Source organism: Salvelinus alpinus, chromosome 6 (genome assembly GCF_045679555.1).
Source record: "Salvelinus alpinus chromosome 6, SLU_Salpinus.1, whole genome shotgun sequence".
Classification (NCBI taxonomy): Eukaryota; Metazoa; Chordata; class Actinopteri; order Salmoniformes; family Salmonidae; genus Salvelinus; species Salvelinus alpinus.
In genome coordinates this window covers 27,038,065-27,057,331 of record NC_092091.1, presented here as the reverse complement: position 1 = coordinate 27,057,331, position 19,267 = coordinate 27,038,065, and the positions used below count along the sequence as shown (strand labels likewise).

The 19,267-nt window shown below is 45.0% G+C and overlaps 1 protein-coding gene across 3 annotated transcripts in view; it reads right to left on the bottom strand.

The window, feature by feature from the left end:
- The window catches only part of LOC139578471 (xenotropic and polytropic retrovirus receptor 1 homolog), a 106,581-nt gene that overhangs the window by 6,733 nt on the left and 80,581 nt on the right, over positions 1–19,267 (bottom strand). For all 3 annotated transcript variants that reach the window (XR_011675555.1, XM_071406109.1, XM_071406110.1), the window contains exons 6-14: positions 16,490–16,573; positions 15,573–15,654; positions 15,198–15,385; positions 12,137–12,316; positions 9,136–9,304; positions 6,562–6,756; positions 691–857; positions 374–513; positions 65–286 (exon numbers count right to left, since the gene is read on the bottom strand). Coding sequence is in view for 2 of the 3 variants with exons in the window: in XM_071406109.1 (XP_071262210.1) it covers positions 65–286; positions 374–513; positions 691–857; positions 6,562–6,756; positions 9,136–9,304; positions 12,137–12,316; positions 15,198–15,385; positions 15,573–15,654; positions 16,490–16,573 (1,427 nt within the window). In the remaining variant the exon portion in view is untranslated. The remainder of the gene's footprint in view (positions 1–64; positions 287–373; positions 514–690; positions 858–6,561; positions 6,757–9,135; positions 9,305–12,136; positions 12,317–15,197; positions 15,386–15,572; positions 15,655–16,489; positions 16,574–19,267) is intronic.

The window sequence follows — 19,267 nt, the reverse complement described above, 5'->3', positions numbered from 1 at the left end:
GGAAAATCTCCTAGCCTTAGCCGTGTGTGTGTGTGTGTGTGAGAGAGAGAGAGGAGGTTCGTACTGAGAGGACATCAGAGGGCGTCGTAGAGACAGGCTGTAGCTGCGCTTCCAGCTCTTCTTGCCCTGGCGGTTCCTGACTCCGTCCTCCTGGTCCATCATCTGCTCCAGCAGTGTCTGGTCGTCAGCATTCAGCGGAGCCACTGAGATATCCCTCACGGCACGGAACTCACCACAGTTATTCAGGTGCTCGTTCTCCAGTCGGAAGAAGTTCCAGACAAAACGCCTGTGTGTGGATTCAGAGTGAGGTATATAAGAGAGAGAGCGAGAGAGAAAGAGAGCATGAGAGAGAGACTGTGATGCTCCAACCCACCTGAACACCTCTAGAGGAGCCAGCACTGTGCCCACGATGTCTCCCACAGACGGGATGTTGGTCATGGTGGTGAGGGAGATCTGGATGGTCCAGGCGAAACGCAGGATCACGTCCTCTATGATGGCACAGTAGTAGTATGCCTGGAAAATAGAACAGTCATCAGGTCAGAGGAAGTGTGTGTGTGTGTGTGTGTGTGTGTGTGTGTGTGTGTGTGTGTGTGTGTGTGTGTGTGTGTGTGTGTGTGTGTGTGTGTGTGTGTGTGTGTGTGTGTGTGTGTGTGTGTGTGTGTGTGTCATATATATGTATGTAATACTCACTTTCTGCGGGTAGACGATCTCCTCCCTGAGGAAGGTGTTCTCTCCTGCTCCACGGTCAAACAGGCCCCAGTCCATCTTCAGGTCCCAGATCAGAGTGTACAGGGAGCTGACGGCTGAGAACACGATCAGCAGGTAGAAGAACATGTCTGCATCAGAATGCTTTTGTTCTGTGAAGCACAAACAAGACATTTGTCCATCATTAGTCTGTATAACGGTAGTGTTTTGAACAATCGCTCTGCATACACAGTGTAAAAAAACATTAGGAACACCAGATCTTTCCATGACATAGACATGACATAGACTGACCAGGTGAAAGCTATGATCCCTTATTGATATCACTTGTTAAATCCACTTCAATCGATGTGGATGCCAATCTGAGGGAGAATGGGCAAGAAAAAATATTTAAGTTCCTGTGAACAGGGTATGGTAGAAGGTGCCAGGCACACTGATTTGAGTGTGTCAAGAACTGCAACGCGGCTGGGTTTTTCACACTCAACACTTTCCCATGTGTATCAAGAATGGTCCACCACCCAAAGGACATCCAGCCAACTTGACACAACTGTGGGAAGCATTGGAGTCAACATGGTCCAGCATCCCTGTGGAAAACTTGACACCTTGTAGAGTCCATGCACCAACAAGTTGACGTTGTTTTGAGGGCAAATGGGTGCAACTCAATATTAGGAAGGTGTTCCTAATGTTTTGTACACTCAGTATATAACTTGATAATTAAGAAGAAAACATAGCTAAGTTGTCTGCTTGGAACTGCAGACTTGGACAGCAGCTTGTTCATAAATGTGTCTCTGGTCTTCACTATCCCCACTAGAGGGAGAACTTGTACCATAAATAGTACATTTCCTGAGACAGGTTACCATGGATGGAAAATACCATGCTAATCCTTAGGAAACTATTCAGAGGCTCTTGAAACTATATGTTGTTGTGTCCTTCAGTCTGGCAATTCACTACAAATAAAAATCTTTGCAAAAAAGAGATATATATATACATTAAATGCTTATTAAATATACAAATACATTTATATTTATTTAATGATTTATTATGTTCTAATTTATTTTTGAACATTGACCTCATGCCAGTAACAAAGGTAACGGCGACCAGCTGTGCTGCAGTGTCATGTTAATTTCCCTGTGTCATAGCTATGTGTTTTGACTAGGCCACACTCCCATGCTGCTCCAGTGACACCCTGAAATGCCTGGGGGATTATTGATGACTGAGGTATTCTAGTCTGATCTGCCCAGGCTCTGGCTGAACCCAGCGTTCACAGAGAGCTCTCTCCCGCTGTGACATAAACGAGAGTATGGCCTAACACTGTGTGACAGACTCACACACCGACACTAGCAACAGGACACCTAGGCCTGGGGAGACACATCACGCAATGTTACGTAACCACTCTTATCACAACTATTCACACCAGCCAGCTTTACCCAGGTGTAGATTTCTGACTGACTGAACTGAAAATGGCTATGGTAAATCCACTGGGTAAGTCTACTGTGCATCTTCGAATAGGCTGGTGTAGGTTACTGTTCCCATTAACTAAGGAATGTGACAAGTAATCAAGATTCACAAGAGCTGAGACTTTGGACCTTGGTCATAAAGTGACAGTGTGTGTGTGTCTGTATGTGCTCACTGACAAACTGGTTAGATTCACAGTCTGACCTGACCACACAGACAGCAGACAGGGACAGTGTCATCCATCATGGTCAATGCCTCCCACTTACTGCCACCAGGGCGCCAGGAAATGAACAGGGGACATTTTTCACAGAGATTTACACTGGTCCCTCCAGCCCTGCTCTCACCCAGACAGTGGGCTCTGAATCAGACTACCTCATCCGGTAGCGTGTCCCCACATTACCCCAACATTCCCTGCTGAGATTCATCCTAAAAACGTCCATATCGTGTGCCCCCCCCCCGTAATGGAATTTTAATGTTTGTGCTTTTCTTATAACTAATTTCTGTGTTCTATTTATGTGCTGTTCAAAAAAAAACAATTTCTGTGTTCATGCAAGTGGCTGACTGAACAAATCCTCACTATCAGTAGCTGCAATTTGGCAGTACGCCCAGACCTTGTTTTGAGAACAAACTAAAGATATCTCAGTTTCAAGGTCTCAGCTTAGAGAGAAGAAGCCTCTTGAGGTGTTGGTCTGTCACATGTTATGAGGCAGTATTGGTCGGGCACATGAATGAAACAAAACGGTAATGATTCATTAATGATGTTAAATCATGCAAATATAACTTGTCTGTGTATACGACAACTGCTGGGACTGCCCAGGCAGAGCTCCTGATTGACATGTGTACTATAGTGCATTGAGTTGGTTGGACCCTCTCCAGCGAGCTGACAATAAACAATGATTCATATTAAGATTGACTTCAAGTGTCCCTGTGTAAGAATTTCCACGACACCCCTTTCAAAAAGTACTTCTGATGTGTACACAGTCGGCAATTGGGATTGCAAACATATAAATTACAAACTCATTGAAGTTGGTAGAACAAACCTGTGTCACAAAATGTGTAAATGGAAGACTTACGCAAATACAAATTCAAGGCCGTCTAATATAGTTAACAACACATCAATCCAGAAATATGAAGGAAAACTGGAGCATCTTCACAACATCAAACTACTGCATCAACAAACAGTTACAAATAGATGTGAAATCAAAACGCTATAAAAATGAGCATATAAGATACCACTCCTCCATCACTAAGCCTTCTGGTTGGTCTCCAGGGCTCGGTAGAACTGATGTCCATCTGATGTCCTCAGAGGCTCTAGTGTGGGTGGCTAGTCATTCATCTGGAGCTCAATAGAGGGTAACTAGCTTCTGTCACGCTCACTAAATGCTTGTGTCTAGCCACCACCTAAGTGGTTAAAAGCCATTTGAGATTGGGACGTTGCAGTGACAGACACACTTCATAAGGCCAGAGGGCCAGGGCAGACCTCCCACTGAAGGTGTTAATAAGCACACGGGAACAGCAATCATCTGTCTTTGGGTTGTTATCTGCCACGGTGCCGCCTGCCTGGGCTGCCTTGTACTGCTGTTCAGGTGATAAAGAATCTATTACCTGCCTGCCTCATCACTATCTCCACCCCCTCTCCTCACAGAGCCTATCCAATCAGACACGGACTCCTAGCAAGACAAATAAAGGTTATTGAGTCAGGGAAGGTGACATGTTGATTTCACATGGCTGATTGGTAGTGAGTCTGTGTAGAGTGATATTACTACCTGTGTGGTTGGAGTATCATTTACATTGATATGAATTTCTATTGCAGATACCGGTAGTTAGATCTGAACTCAATCTACAACTTAATATGACGCTGATCATAATAGGCAGTATGTCCCAGAGACAGTAGGCAGAGTTCAGTGGGTATCATGACCCCGACAGGGGGAGTGTGAGAACAATTTGACTTAAATCGAAGTCTTTCATATACAGTGGTTCAGGCATCTACCGCTGTGTGTACGTAGACAATGTTTGTGTCTATGTGAGTGATAAAATCCTATTCTGTCAGCCAGCCTGGCCCTGGGTCTCATTTCCATTCCAGCAGCATCCGCCAGAGATGTGTTTCGCCGCAGGCAAGTTATTGCAGCTTACTCTCCTCCAGCTAGTCCATCCTCTTCCCCCTGCCTCCATCCCTCTCTCCTCTTAATCTCTCATATCAGATTTTTCGCTGATCCTTCACACTAGTTCTACTTTTTCTTGTATCTTCATTATTGCTCGACTCTCACTTCCTCAAAAGGTCTATTATTCCTCTTTGTCTGTCTCAGTCTCACCTAGACCGTGTAATTTACCCGATCCATTGTCCCTCCCACACTCTATCAGTCAGTGAGTGTCCTTCCACCAGAATTATGCTACTCGTTCCAGCTAACCTTGCAGTATTACTCTCCCCACGGCCTGGGCAGTTCATGAAAGCATTCCTAAGGGCTTACATTTGCATGACTGCTCAGCTCTCCTGCATCTAAAACAGCATTTAGTGAAGCTACTACTGTACAAGAGCAGATCCCATATTGATCCTGAATAAAGTATTTGGCCTTACTGTCAGGCTTAATATCCTGTAGTGCTAGGGACTATAAATTCTAAAGTCTAAATCAGGAAATCCCCCATTTCTACATACCCTTGAACATCAAGTGGGACAGCATAAACACCATTGTTCTTTGATATATTTATAGATTGTTATTACTTTACTGATCTGTTCACAGGACTACCAAATACTTCTCTGCACAAATTCAGTCTTTTACCTGTATTAATTTACATGTATCCAACTACTTTACTATATTGTAATACCTAAATAGTAGGAGGGTACATTTTACCCTCTGCATCGATTCACCTTATACATTTATTGCAACGTGAGTAGAGAACAATTCTCTGTGGTAGTGATATAATACTGGGATCAATGAGGTCACAAAGCAACAACAGAACACTACTTTGTGGATGTACAATGGAGGTGACATATCTATACACAACCTGGTAGCCCTGCCAGCATTTCCTATGCTGATTTACTACCACTGTGCACGGCATGAACATGATTCAATACTGGCCGATGATCATTATGCGTTCTGTTCTGCTGGTGAAACAGATGCTGTGTAATTTGGGTGCTCCGGTCCAGGCCTAACTCTATGTATCCCATTTACTGTGTCACAGCAGAACTGTCAAACTCAGGGGCCGAGATGCACCACACCTCCGCATCTGGCTAGACTTCAGGCGGTAGGCCTATACAGCAGACATAACAACATACAGTCTAGCAACAATAAAGAGCACTGGACTGAACAATTTAATGACCATGGAGAACATGCTTCAAATATCTATGGCCACCCTGTGCATTCACTTTCTGTAAATTAGAGATTTAGTACCCATGCCAACGCAGTTGAAAGACAGCGGGTTAACTGGGCATTGTAGTCTGGATATTCCCTCCATCCCTTCTCATTTAACGACCCGGACTCTACCTCTTCATTCAAAAAGAGGGGGATGAAAGAGGTCTTCACACAGCATATGAAATGAAGAGTGCCCATTAGTCCAGGGTCCACAGGGCTGAAGACTAGAGGAACGGACGGAGTGACTGGAGGAGGAAAAGCCCTTAATGGTCTCGTTTCCTAACAACCTAAAACCTCCTCTCTGCCTCCAAACCCACAGCCAAACCAAGAGTCAGGTTACAGAAGAAACACAAATATTGATTTGAATTTATATTGAAAAATGAAGAAAAAATCATGCTGTGAAGTAACATTTACCATTTTCAAAGGTTGAGCTGAGATTTAAAAGCTGGCATTTGCACAAATATAATATATTGACCGTTGATGAACAAGTATATAAATAATGAAATGGCAAAAACCACTTAGCAAACTGCTTTGAGATTATCGACTTGGACAAAGATCTATGCAGCCAAGATGAGATAGCAGAAAGGCTGAATGTTGAAGGGATGTCTTTGTACACTTCCTCTTTTGTGACAACGTTTCTGAATCAGAATAATCAGCGGCTAATTGTGGAGCTGGAGAATAGTGTCTTGAATTCTAATGACAAGCTTTAACTTCCTTGATGCTAAATGTTATCCTCCCTCTCTCGCGACTGAAATGTTGAGCTTTGTACTTTCCAATTTCTATTATAATGAGGCATCGACTAACAGAAAATAAATCCAGGGTTGACATCTTTATTCCAGTGACAAACCATTTGCACTCAAGGTCATCTCTGATTTATGTTTCTTCATACAGCTTGTGATGGTCTGAGCCTCAGTATTCAGCCTGACATTCCCCTCCCATCACAGCAAAACCCCTGTCTGTAGTCCACAGCGCAATAACACATCTGCTAATACTCCACTTCCAATGATCCTCCCCTGACTGTCCAACTGGCTCAGAGAGTTGGTTGTCTCCTTACCTTTGTGGGTGCTGTAGAGTGCGGCGAAGGTGACCACAAAGAAAGTGGTGGAGTATTTGCCAGCGTTGACAAGGTGAGGGAAAGCTCGCTTGGTGTCTCGGTACCGACGGAGGCACTGCACGAAACGGAACCAAGCGGGCAGACACTGGATGATGGCACGGAGACCGTAGGAGTAACTATGGCATGTGTAATCACCTGGTCGGAACGGGGGAGAAAATTATCAACAACATAAACATTCAAACATTTATCAACCACATCCATATTTACATTGTGTATATGGTTCTGGTATCAACCACATCCATATTTACATTGTGTATATGGTTCTGGTATCAACCACATCCATATTTACATTGTGTTTATGGTTCTGGTATCAACCACATCCATATTTACATTGTGTTTATGGTTCTGGTATCAACCACATCCATATTTACATTGTGTTTATGGTTCTGGTATCAACCACATCCATATTTACATTGTGTTTATGGTTCTGGTATCAAACCACATCTATATTTACATTGTGTTTATGGTTCTGGTATCATCCATATTTACATTGTGTATATGGTTCTGGTATCAAACCACATCTATATTTACATTGTGTTTATGGTTCTGGTATCAAACCACATCTATATTTACATTGTGTATATGGTTCTGGTATCAAACCACATCTATATTTACATTGTGTTTATGGTTCTGGTAACAACCACATCCATATTTACATTGTGTTTATGGTTCTGGTATCAAACCACATCTATATTTACATTGTGTATATGGTTCTGGTATCAAACCACATCTATATTTACATTGTGTTTATGGTTCTGGTAACAACCACATCCATATTTACATTGTGTTTATGGTTCTGGTATCAAACCACATCTATATTTACATTGTGTTTATGGTTCTGGTATCAACCACATCCATATTTACATTGTGTATATGGTTCTGGTATCAAACCACATCCATATTTACATTGTGTATATGGTTCTGGTATCAACCACATCTGTATTTACATTGTGTATATGGTTCTGGTATCAACCACATCCATATTTACATTGTGTATATGGTTCTGGTATCAACCACATCCATATTTACATTGTGTTTATGGTTCTGGTATCAACCACATCCATATTTACATTGTGTATATGGTTCTGGTATCAACCATTCTTACAGCTAGAACTGTTGTACTGTTCTGTTGGAATGGGAGGATGCCATGATGGACATTAATGGACTCACACAGGTTGCTCCCGTGTGGCTCTGTTGGTAGAGCATGGCGCTTACAACACCAGGCTTGTGGGTTCTATTCCCATGTGGGACGAGTATGAACAAAAATGTATGCAGTTGCTCTGGATAAGAGCGTCTGCTAAATGACTACTTAAAAACAAATATATATTTATATATGTCTGTAGTCCCAGACTCATTGTCATTCTGCACTATGCTGCTCTCTCTCCATCCCTCCTACACACAGAGCAGTAACAGCCCTCTCTGAGTGGACAGCTAATCAGCATGAAAGTCACATTGCTGGACCTTTTTTCATCCATGACTTCATTTTGATATCTGAAAATTCTCATGACCCCAACCAAAAAAATATGTAATTAACAGACAATGTTAACTTATTTTAATTGGGGCTATGGCAGTCAATTGCAAAACATTCTAACAGTATTTTTAATTGTCTTCTCAACTCACGATCACATACTTTTAATTTGGGGCTAAGACAGTCAATTACAAATAAGTCTGACATAATGTCTCGTCTCACCACCATGGACAAGATGGGTGTGCTTGATGCATGTCGCGTCTGAACTTCTCAAAGTCAGGGGACGTGGTCATCTCTGCTGTCACATCCAACCTGGATCAATATCTGGTTTTAATGTAGACGAGAGCACTGCTGAATCCAGATTCACACAGATATGAGCTGGCGAAGGGTACCATGAGTTTTAATGCTCTGAGGGAGACGGCAGGGTATTCCCTTTCTGTCAGGAACCAAATCCTCTCCGTAATGACCCGTGAATGCTTTGTATTTTTTCAGAATTTTGGAAATTCTCCCGCCACCCCATTTTCATACAGGCATCACTAGTTTGGTAACCGCTGCCCTAGACACTCGTCTTGACGAGAGGGAGAGGTTGTCGGGGGAGGTTCTCTTCTGCACTGTTCAACCAATCCAGTAAATGTGGAGGAGGGGTTAAGATGGAGTGTCGCCTGAAAACCGGAACATCCAGTTGTTGGGGACTCGGCAGAGGCTAGCTGGACCCAAACGTTTCCAATCAATTACCTGGCTGCTGATTTGTCAGGCTGCAGACTACTGAGGAGAACCATTAATGACTAATTTCACAGACAGATAGAACAGACAGACCCCACTGAACATGGACAACAGTGTCTATTGACCGGAGTCAGATCGAGCTAAACCATTTAGACTCAGTACATATCTCCCAAACAAAACAACACTGTTATAAAATGAGTTCAAATAGAGCTGATGAACCAGCATAATATATAGGTAACATACATTCAGCTATTACCTCACCCCAGTCCTGTACTTAGACCATAACTAGTACCTACCTAAAGGGAGCCAGTGCTCTAACTCACCGTTGAACATGGGCAGGAGGCCTTTGCGGTCGGTCCATTTGAGCTCAAAGCTGTAGAAGCAGATGAGATACTCCAGGTCCATCAGTACAATCACCAGAGAGTTGAGCTGGTCGGCCAGCCAGAAGTCTGCAAACTCCACGCGGTGGAACGGCGCCGTGAACACACGGAACTGGGGAGACAGACAGATTTATTAGTCTCATACAAGACACAGGATTGGGGGGGGGGGTTGCAATGCTTATTGAAATAGTCTAAGGTTAGGAAAACATTGACAGCTCCTCTGTCTCAAGTATACCTCTGCATACTAATACTACTAGAGCTCCCATGCTTGTCTCACATCAAGGCAAAACAGACTGTACAAATTAACAAAAGAGAAGGGACACAAACGCAGAGACCTCGGCTCCAACCGTGTACACAAGACTTCAACATGGAGGAAGCTCATTGTCATGCAGCTAATGAGGCTGTCATGTACAGGGTATTAGAGCAGTGGAAGGGGAGAGGGCAGAGCAAAATGAGCTGGAACGTGTTGAGGGCATGAGCCCTGAAGCAACCAGCAATTCTTACATCTCCCTACAGTAAATGAACTGGTGGATACGTATGGAAAAGCCTAACGAGGCTCTAGTTGGAGTGTGTCAATCTCATTCAACAGGGCTGTTGCCACACCAGCAATAGTATCGCTGACACACACAGTATCCAACCTGACACACCACACATGCCCTAAACATGACAGTCTGGGATCAGCACCGGGTCAGCTGAAGAGCAGTGCCTCTGTAGCGGTTTGATTTAATGTAGTCTAACAAGATTGGGTTAACTAGTGTTTTAGGTATGGTTTTTGTTGAGACTGGATTATGTTATCTGGGGTCTGTGAATGAGACTGTGGCTGAATGGGAATGATCCTCTCTCCCTCTTGCCTCCAGGTCAAGCCTGACATTTCACCAGCCCACCTCTCTGTATGCTCTGCAGCCTCACTATGCAGCCTCACCCAGTCCCCAGATTGTCTCAGCTGCAGTATTGATTCAACCTGTTATATACCAAAGCATTCTGAAAGTATTAAGACCACTTCCCTTTTTCCACATTTTGTTACGTTATTCTAAAATGGATTAAATACAAAAAAATCCTCACAAATCTACATACAATACCCTATAATGGCAAAGTGATAACAGGTTTTTAGAATTTCTTGCAAACGTATTAAATACCTTATTTATATAAGTATTCAGACCCTTTGTTAGGGGACTCGAAATTGAGCTCAGGTGCATCCTGTTTCCATTTATCATCCTTGAGATGTTTCTACAACTTGATTGGAGCCCACCTGTGGTAAATTCAATTGATTGGATATGATTTGTAAAAGGCAACTGTTTATATAAGATCCCACAGTCTGCAGCATTCAAGGTCCCCAAGAACACAGTGGCCTCCATCATTCTTAAATGGAAGATGTTTGGAACCACCAAGACTCTTCCTAGAGCAGACCGCCCGGCCAAACTGAGCAATCGGGGCAGAAGGGCCTTGGTCAGGGAGGAGACCAAAAACCCGATAGTCACTCTGACAGAGCTCCAGAGTTTATCTGTGGAGATGGGAGAACCTTCCAGAAGGACAACCATCTCTGCAGCACTCCAAAAATCAGGCCTTTAGAGTGGCCAGACGGAAGCCACTTCTCAGTAAAAAGGCACATGATAGCCTGCTTGGAGTTTGCCAAAAGGCACCTACCATGAGAAACATGATTTTCTGGTCTGATGAAACCAAGATTGAACTCTTTGGCTTGAATGCCAAGCGTCACGTCTGGAGGAAACCTGGCACCATCCCTATGGTGCAGCATGGTGGTGGCAGCAGCATGCTGTGGGGATGTTTTTCAGAGGCAGGGACTGCGAGACTAGTCAGGATCGAGGCAAAGATGAACGGAGCAAAGTACAGAGAGATCCTTGAGGAAAACCTGCTCCAGAGTGCCAGGACCTCAGCCTGGGGTGAAGGTTCACCTTCCAACAGGACAACAACCCTAGCACACAGCCATGACAAAGCAAGAGTGGCTTTGGGACAAGTCTCTGAATGTCCTTGAGTGGCCCAGCCAGAGCCCGGACTTGAACCCGATCGAACATCATTGGAGAGACCTGAAAATAGCTGTGCAGCGATGCTCCCCATCCAACCTGACAGCTCAGGATCAGCAGAGAAGAATGGAAGAAACTCCCCAAATACAGGTGTGCCAAGCTTGTAACGTCATAAAGGTGCTTAAACAAAGTACTGAGTAAAGTGTCTGAATATTTCAGTGTATTATTTTTTATACATTTGTAAAAATGTCTATAAACCTGTTTTTGCTTTGTCATTATGGGTATTGTGTGTAGATTGATGAGGCAAAAAAACGATTTAATCCATTTGATAAAAGGCTGTAACGTAACAAAATGTGGAAAAAGTCAAGGGGTCGCAATACTTTCCGAATGTCAATCTATGTCCTTATTGATCTCCACAACATCCCAATCATACAAAGACATCCAGAGGATAAAAATGATTTTAAATGTATTCATTGCGTAAACTAACACACCAGACAATCTGTCTTGATTTGTTCCTTGATTTTGGTTAGCGCCTGTGTTCAGTGTGGGCGTGTGCATCTCTAGAATGGTGCACAGGCCCAAGTGGGGCCCAATCAGAGCTGGAGAGGGATGGGGATGCTTGGGAGATGGGGAAGATTGGAGGAGCAGCATACTGATGGATCCATCCCTGTAATGATTGCACAGTCACAGTCGCCACATCCCCAGGGACACGCCTGTATCCTATTATCCCTCACCCCACTGGCCTCTGTCTCGCACACACACTGAATCCTCCTACCCCCCATCACCCAAGCCAGTAAACATCAGACAAAGAAAAGATAAGCCGAATACATGGAACACAATATAGAATGTGAGATAGGTATCAAATACATTGTTGTACACACACAAACACCAGTTGAGTCAGGTTTCATTGTACTGATGTAATATTATCATTATAATGCAGTAGTTCCAGTGGAGAAGGAGCTCACCAGCAGTTTGAGCAGCCAGAAGCGGGACTTGTAGTAGCCAGTCTTGAAGGGGTTGATGAGGAAGAGGAGCATGAAGCCGTAGAGGATGAGAGGGTTCACCTGCATGGGCAGCATGGTGTACTCAGAGTACAGACAGGACAGGATGCTCATACACCACAGCACGCCCAGGAAACCAGCAATCTACAGAAGACACAAAGGCATTAAACTATCACATTTTCTGTAAATTTCCTTTATAAAGCAGTATACACATTGTCCTTGGAAATATGATCAGAAAAAAACCCTAGTGTATGTCTTCAGATTAGTATTGATAGTATTGATAGTATCTATCAGCATATCGATTGTGCTACCAGGGCTGGTAAAACCCTGGATCATTGATATTCTAACTTCCGCGACGCATATAAGGCCCTCCCCCGCCCTCCTTTCGGAAAAGCTGACCACGACTCCATTTTGTTGCTTCCAGCCTACAAACAGAAACTAAAACAAGAAGCTCCCGCGCTCAGGTCTGTTCAACGCTGGTCTGACCAATCTGATTGCACGCTTCAAGACTGCTTCGATCACGTGGATTGGGATATGTTCCGCATTGCGTCCAACAACAACATTGACGAATACGCTGATTCGGTGAGCGAGTTCATTAGAAAGTGCATCGGAGACGTTATACCCACAGCAACGATTAAAACATTCCCAAACCAGAAACCGTGGATTGATGGCAGCATTCGCGCGAAACTGAAATACGAACCACTGCTTTTAACCAGGGCAAGGTGACCGGAAACAAACAGTGTAGCTATTGCCAGTATAGAGCCAAAGTAGAGTCGTAATTCAACAGCTCAGACACAAGAGGTATGTGGCAGGGTCTACAGTCAATCACGGATTACAAAAAGAAAGCCAGCCCCGTCGCGGACCAGGATGTCTTGCTCCCAGACAGACTAAATAACTTTTTTGCTCGCTTTGAGGACAATACAGTGCCACTGACACGGCCCGCTACCAAAACCTGCGGGCTCTCCTTCACTGCAGCCGAGGTGAGTAAAACATTTAAAAGTGTTAACCCTCGCAAGGCTGCAGGCCCAGACGGCATTCCCAGCCGTGTCCTCAGAGCATGCGCAGACCAGCTGGCTGGTGTGTTTACGGACATATTCAATCAATCCTTATCACAGTCTGCTGTTCCCACATGCTTCAAGAGGGCCACCATTGTTCCTGTTCCCAAGAAAGCTAAGGTAACTGAGCTAAACGACTACCGCCCCGTAGCACTCACTTCCGTCATCATGAAGTGCTTTGAGAGACTAGTCAAGGACCATATCACCTCCACCCTACCTGACACCCTAGACCCACTCCAATTTGCTTACCGACCCAATAGGTCCACAGACGACGCAATCGCAACCACACTGCACACTGCCCTAACCCATCTGGACAAGAGGAATACCTATGTGAGAATGCTGTTCATCGACTACAGCTCAGCATTTAACACCATAGTACCCTCCAAACTCGTCATCAAGCTCGAGACCCTGGGTGTCGACCCCGCCCTGTGCAACTGGGTACTGGACATCCTGACGGGCCGCCCCCAGGTGGTGAGGGTAGGTAACAACATCTCCACCCCTCTGATCCTCAACACTGGGGCCCCACAAGGGTGCGTTCTCAGCCCTCTCCTGTACTCCCTGTTCACCCACGACTGCGTGGCCATGCACGCCTCCAACTCAATCATCAAGTTTGCGGACGACACTACAGTGGTAGGCTTGATTACCAACAACGACGAGACGGCCTACAGGGAGGAGGTGAGGGCCCTCGGAGTGTGGTGTCAGGAAAATAACCTCACACTCAACGTCAACAAAACAAAGGAGATGATTGTGGACTTCAGGAAACAGCAGAGGGAGCACCCCCCTATCCACATCGACGGGACAGTAGTGGAGAGGGTAGTAAGTTTTAAGTTCCTCGGCGTACCCATCACGGACAAACTGAATTGGTCCACCCACACAGACGGCGTGGTGAAGAAGGCGCAGCAGCATCTCTTCAACCTCAGGAGGCTGAAGAAATTTGGCTTGTCACCAAAAACACTCACAAACTTCTACAGATGCACAATCGAGAGCATCCTGTCGGGCTGTATCACCGCCTGGTACGGCAACTGCTCCGCCCATAACCGTAAGGCTCTCCAGAGGGTAGTGAGGTCTGCACAACGCATCACCGGGGGCAAACTACCTGCCCTCCAGGACACCTACACCACCCGATGTCACAGGAAGGCCATAAAGATCATCAAGGACAACAACCACCCGAGCCACTGCCTGTTCACCCCGCTATCATCCAGAAGGCGAGGTCAGTACAGGTGCATCAAAGCAGGGACCGAGAGACTGAAAAACAGCTTCTATCTCAAGGCCATCAGACTGTTAAACAGCCACCACTAACATTTAGTGGCTGCTGCCAACATACTGACTCAACTCCAGCCACTTTAATAATGGGAATTGATGGAAATGTATGTAAAAATGTATCACTAGCCACTTTAAACAATGCCACTTAATATAATGTTTACATACCCTACATTACTCATCTCATATGTATATGTATATACTGTACTCTATATCATCTACTGCATCTTGCCATCTTTATGTAATACATGTATCACTAGCCACTTTAAACTATGCCACTTTATGTTTATATACCCTACATTACTCATCTCATATGTATATACTGTTCTCTATACCATCTACTGCATCTTGCCTATGCCGTTCTGTACCATCACTCATTCATATATCTTTATGTACATATTCTTTATCCCTTTACACTTGTGTGTATAAGGTAGTAGTTGTGGAATTGTTAGGTTAGATTACTCGTTGGTTATTACTGTATTGTCGGAACTAGAAGCACAAGCATTTCGCTACACTCGCATTAACATCTGCTAACCATGTGTATGTGACACATTTTTTTTTGTTGTTGATTTTACCGTTTTTTATTTCCATTATTCAGCGCATTCTCGCTCTGGTGGTCACACAAGATGATTTCTTCTCTCCATTATTTTCACTACTGTCTGACTGGATTCTTTCTCATTGTCCTTGTGCATCCCCTGGTTCTCCCTTACCTCAAACAGGTGCTGGTGGGAGAGGTTGCTGCGAGGGTTCAACTCGAAGATGAGCACGTGGTTGACCCCCGCCTGGCGCCAGCCGTAGGTGTTAATGCCCAACAGGAAGAGGAATTCAATCAGCAGGAAGCCACCGCGGTAGATACGCACCAGAGGCCACACGTTCTCATACCGGATGAGTACAGCACCTGAAAAAGAATAATAGCAATTCGATCATGCCATTCTCCTTCAAATATCTGAAGCTACAATACAGTATGCAAAACTAACTTGAGTTCCCCCTAATGCCAAGTCTAAATTGTAAGCCTCATTTCCTCTGTATCTGTTAGCTAACCCCCAGTAAAAAGGCCTTAATAGCATGGTTGTGTGTGAACGTACCAGTGAGGAGGAAGGAGATAGCGAGGACTATGAAGACCCCACAGTAGAGGCCAACGCGGAAGGTAGTCCAGGCTAGAGCAGGCTGCAGGAAGGAGCAGAGAATGACAGAGATGAGCAATTACCAGTTACTACACCTGCATGACTGCTAGTCTTCTAGGCTCCACTGCAATGTCAGGCACACAGCTGGAGAACTGCACTAGGCATTTACTAATTCATTTAGCTTGACAGATAGACACACTTATCCAGGGAAGCAGAAACCTTTTTCTGGTTGTGCTGCAGTCAATTCAATGCACGGTATAGAAAGAGTATATTAACGTGTGTTATCATCAAGTACTTTGGTGTGTGCTAAAAATACAAGTCATATAAAGGTGCCCACGGGGAATCTGGACAAGCCATTTTGATCTAGTACAATTCAGGCTGGGCATGACATTGATATTAATACAGCTATAAATCTGAGGGATATGTGATGGGGATGCATTTTCTCATCCCCTGTGGAAAAAGTCATTTGTCCGGCCTAGTTTGGAGAGCCTCTTACAGGATCAATACCGTGGGGATAAATAGAGTGTGTGTTTCACATACATACACACACACACACACACACACACACACACACACACACACACACACACACACACACACACACACACACACACACACACACACACACACACACACACACACACACACACACACATTCACATATATATACACACACAGCAGGAAAGAGATGAAGAGTGGGAAGTGTGTCGAACTGTCATACAACGTTAATGTTGATGAGAAGCTGACACGAGCTGGAATTATGGCGGGAAAGATCCAAAAGTGATTGGTTAATGGTCCACTAACTAAAATACACTCTATACTGACTTGTTATCCCCCTTTCCCATTCTAATAAATCTATGGTGCAGTCACTCTCTCACCTGTGCTGCCCCCAGTGGAGGCACTCTCAGCCTCTTCATGGCTTTCTGACGGTCCCCTCCCTCCAGCTCTGTGGTCACCAGAGCCTGACAAACACACAACAAAAACATGTCAAAGGGAGGTCTATTACTCAAATCAAAATCAAATGAAATTTTATTTGTCATGCACCGAATACAACAGGTGTAGTAGACCTTACAGTGAAATGTAAGAGAGGGGGCAATGCAAATAGTCTGGGTAGCCATTTGATTAGCTGTTCAGGAGTCTTATGGCTTGGGGGTAGAAGCCTCTTGGACCTAGACTTGGCCCTCCGGTACCGCTTGCCGTGTGGTAGCAGAGAGAACAGTCTATGACTAGGGTGGCTGGAGTTTTTGACAATTTTTAGGGCCTTCCGCTGACACCGCCTGGTATAGAGGTCCTGGATGGTAGGAAGCTTGGCCCCGGTGATGAACTGGGCCGTACGCACTACCCTCTGTAGTGCCTTGAGGTCGGAGGCCGAGCAGTTGCCATACCAGGCAGTGATGCAACCCGTCAGGATGCTCTCGATGGTGCAGCTGTAAAACCTTTGAGGATCTGAGGACACATGCCAAATCTTGTCAGTCTCCTGAGGGGGATTAGGTTTTGTTATGCCCTCTTCACGACTGTCTTGGTGTGCTTGGACCATGTTAGTTTGTTGGTGATGTGTACACCAAGGAACTTGAAGCTCTCAAACTGCTCCACTACAGCCCCGTCGATGAGAATGGGGGCGTGCTCGGTCCTCCTTTTCCTGTAGTCCACAATCATCTCATTTGTCTTGATCACGTTGAGGGAGAGTTTGTTGTCCTTGCACCAAACGTTCAGGTCTCTGACTTCCTCCCTATAGGCTGTCTCATTGTTGTCGTTGATCAGGCCTACCACTGTTGCGTCATCAGCAAACTTAATGATGGTGTTGGAGTCGTGCTTGGCCGTGCAGTCATGAGTGAACAGGGAGTACAGGAGGGGACTGAGCACGCACCCCTGAGGGGCCCGCGTGTTGTGGATCAGCGTGGCAGATGTGTTGTTACCTACCCTTACCACCTGGGGGCGGCCCATCAGGAAGTCCAGGATCCAGTTGCAGAGGGAGGTGTTTAGTCCCAGGGTCCTTAGCTTAGTGATGAGCTTTGAGAGCACTATGGTGTTGAACGCTGAGCTGTAGTCAATGAATAACATTCTCACATAGGTGTTCCTTTTGTCCAGGTGTGAAAGGGCAGTGTGGAGTAATAGAGATTGCATCATCTGTGGATCTGTTGGTGCAGTATGCAAATTGGAGTGGGTCTAAGGTTACTGGGATAATGGTGTTTATGTAAGCCATGACCAGCCTTTCAAAGCATTTCATGCCTACAGACGTGAGTGCTACGGGTTGGTAGTCATTTAGGCAGGTTACCTTAGTGTTCTTGGGCACAGGGACTATGGTGGTCTGCTTAAAACATGTTGGCATTACAGACTCAGACAGTGAGAGGTTGAAAATGTCAGTGAAGACACTTGCCAGTTGGTCAGTGCATGCTCGGAGTACATGTCCTGATAATCCGTCTGACCCTGCGGCATTGTGAATGTTGACCTGTTTAAAGGTCTTACTCACATCGGCTGCGGAGAGCGTGATCACACAGTCGTCCGGAACAGCTGATGCTCTCATGCACGTTTCAGTGTTACTTGCCTCGAAGAAGTTATTGAGCTCGTCTGGTAGGCTCGTGTCACTGGGCAGCTCTCAGCTGTGCTTCCCTTTGTAGTCTGTAATAGTTTGCAAGCCCTGCCACATCCGACAAGCGTCAGAGCCGGTGTAGTACGATTCGATCTTAGTCCTGTATTGGCGCTTTGCCTGTTTGATGCTTCGTCGGAGGGCATAGTGGGATTTCTTATTAGCTTCCAGGTTAGAGTCCCGCTCCTTGAAAGTGGCAGCTCTCAGTGCGAATGTTGCCTGTAATCGATGGTTTCTGGTTGGGGTATGTACGTACAGTCACTGTGGCGACGACGTCCTCGATGCACTTACTGATAAAGCCAGTGACTGGTGTGGTGTACTCCTCAATGCCATCGGAAGAACCCGGAACATATTCCAGTCTGTACTAGCAAAACAGTCCTGTAATTTAGCATCTGCTTCATCTGACCACTTTTTTATTGGCCCGAGTCACTGGTGCTTCCTGCTTAAATTTTTGCTTGTAAGCAGGAATCAGGATAGAATTATGGTCAGGTTTGCCAAATGGAGGGCGGGGAAGAGCTTTGTACGCGTCTCTGTGTGTGGAGTAAAGGTGGTCTAGAATTTTTTCCCCTCTAGTTGCACATTTAACGTGCGGATAGAAATGAGGTAAAACTTTCCAAAGTCCCTGGCCACTAGTAGCGCTGCCTCTGGATGAGCGTTTTCCTGTTTGCTTATGGTGGTATACAGCTCATTGAGTGCGGTTTTAGAATCAGCATTGGTCTGTAGACAGCTACGAAAAATACAGATGAAAACTCTCTAGGTATATTGTGTGGTCTACAGCTTATCATGAAATTCTCTACCTCAGGTGAGCAAAACCTTGAGACTTCCTTAGATATCGTGCACCAGCTGTTGTTTACGTATATAAACATAGGCCCCTGCCCCGTGTCTTACCAGTGGCTGCTGTTATATCCTGCTTATAAAGTTTATAACCTGCCAGCTGTATGTTCTTAATGTTGTCGCTCAGCCACGACTCAGTGAAACATAAGATATTACTCTTTTTAATGTCCCGTTGGTAGGATATACGTGCTTTCAGTTTGTCACATTTATTTTCCAGCGATTGAACATTAGCTAG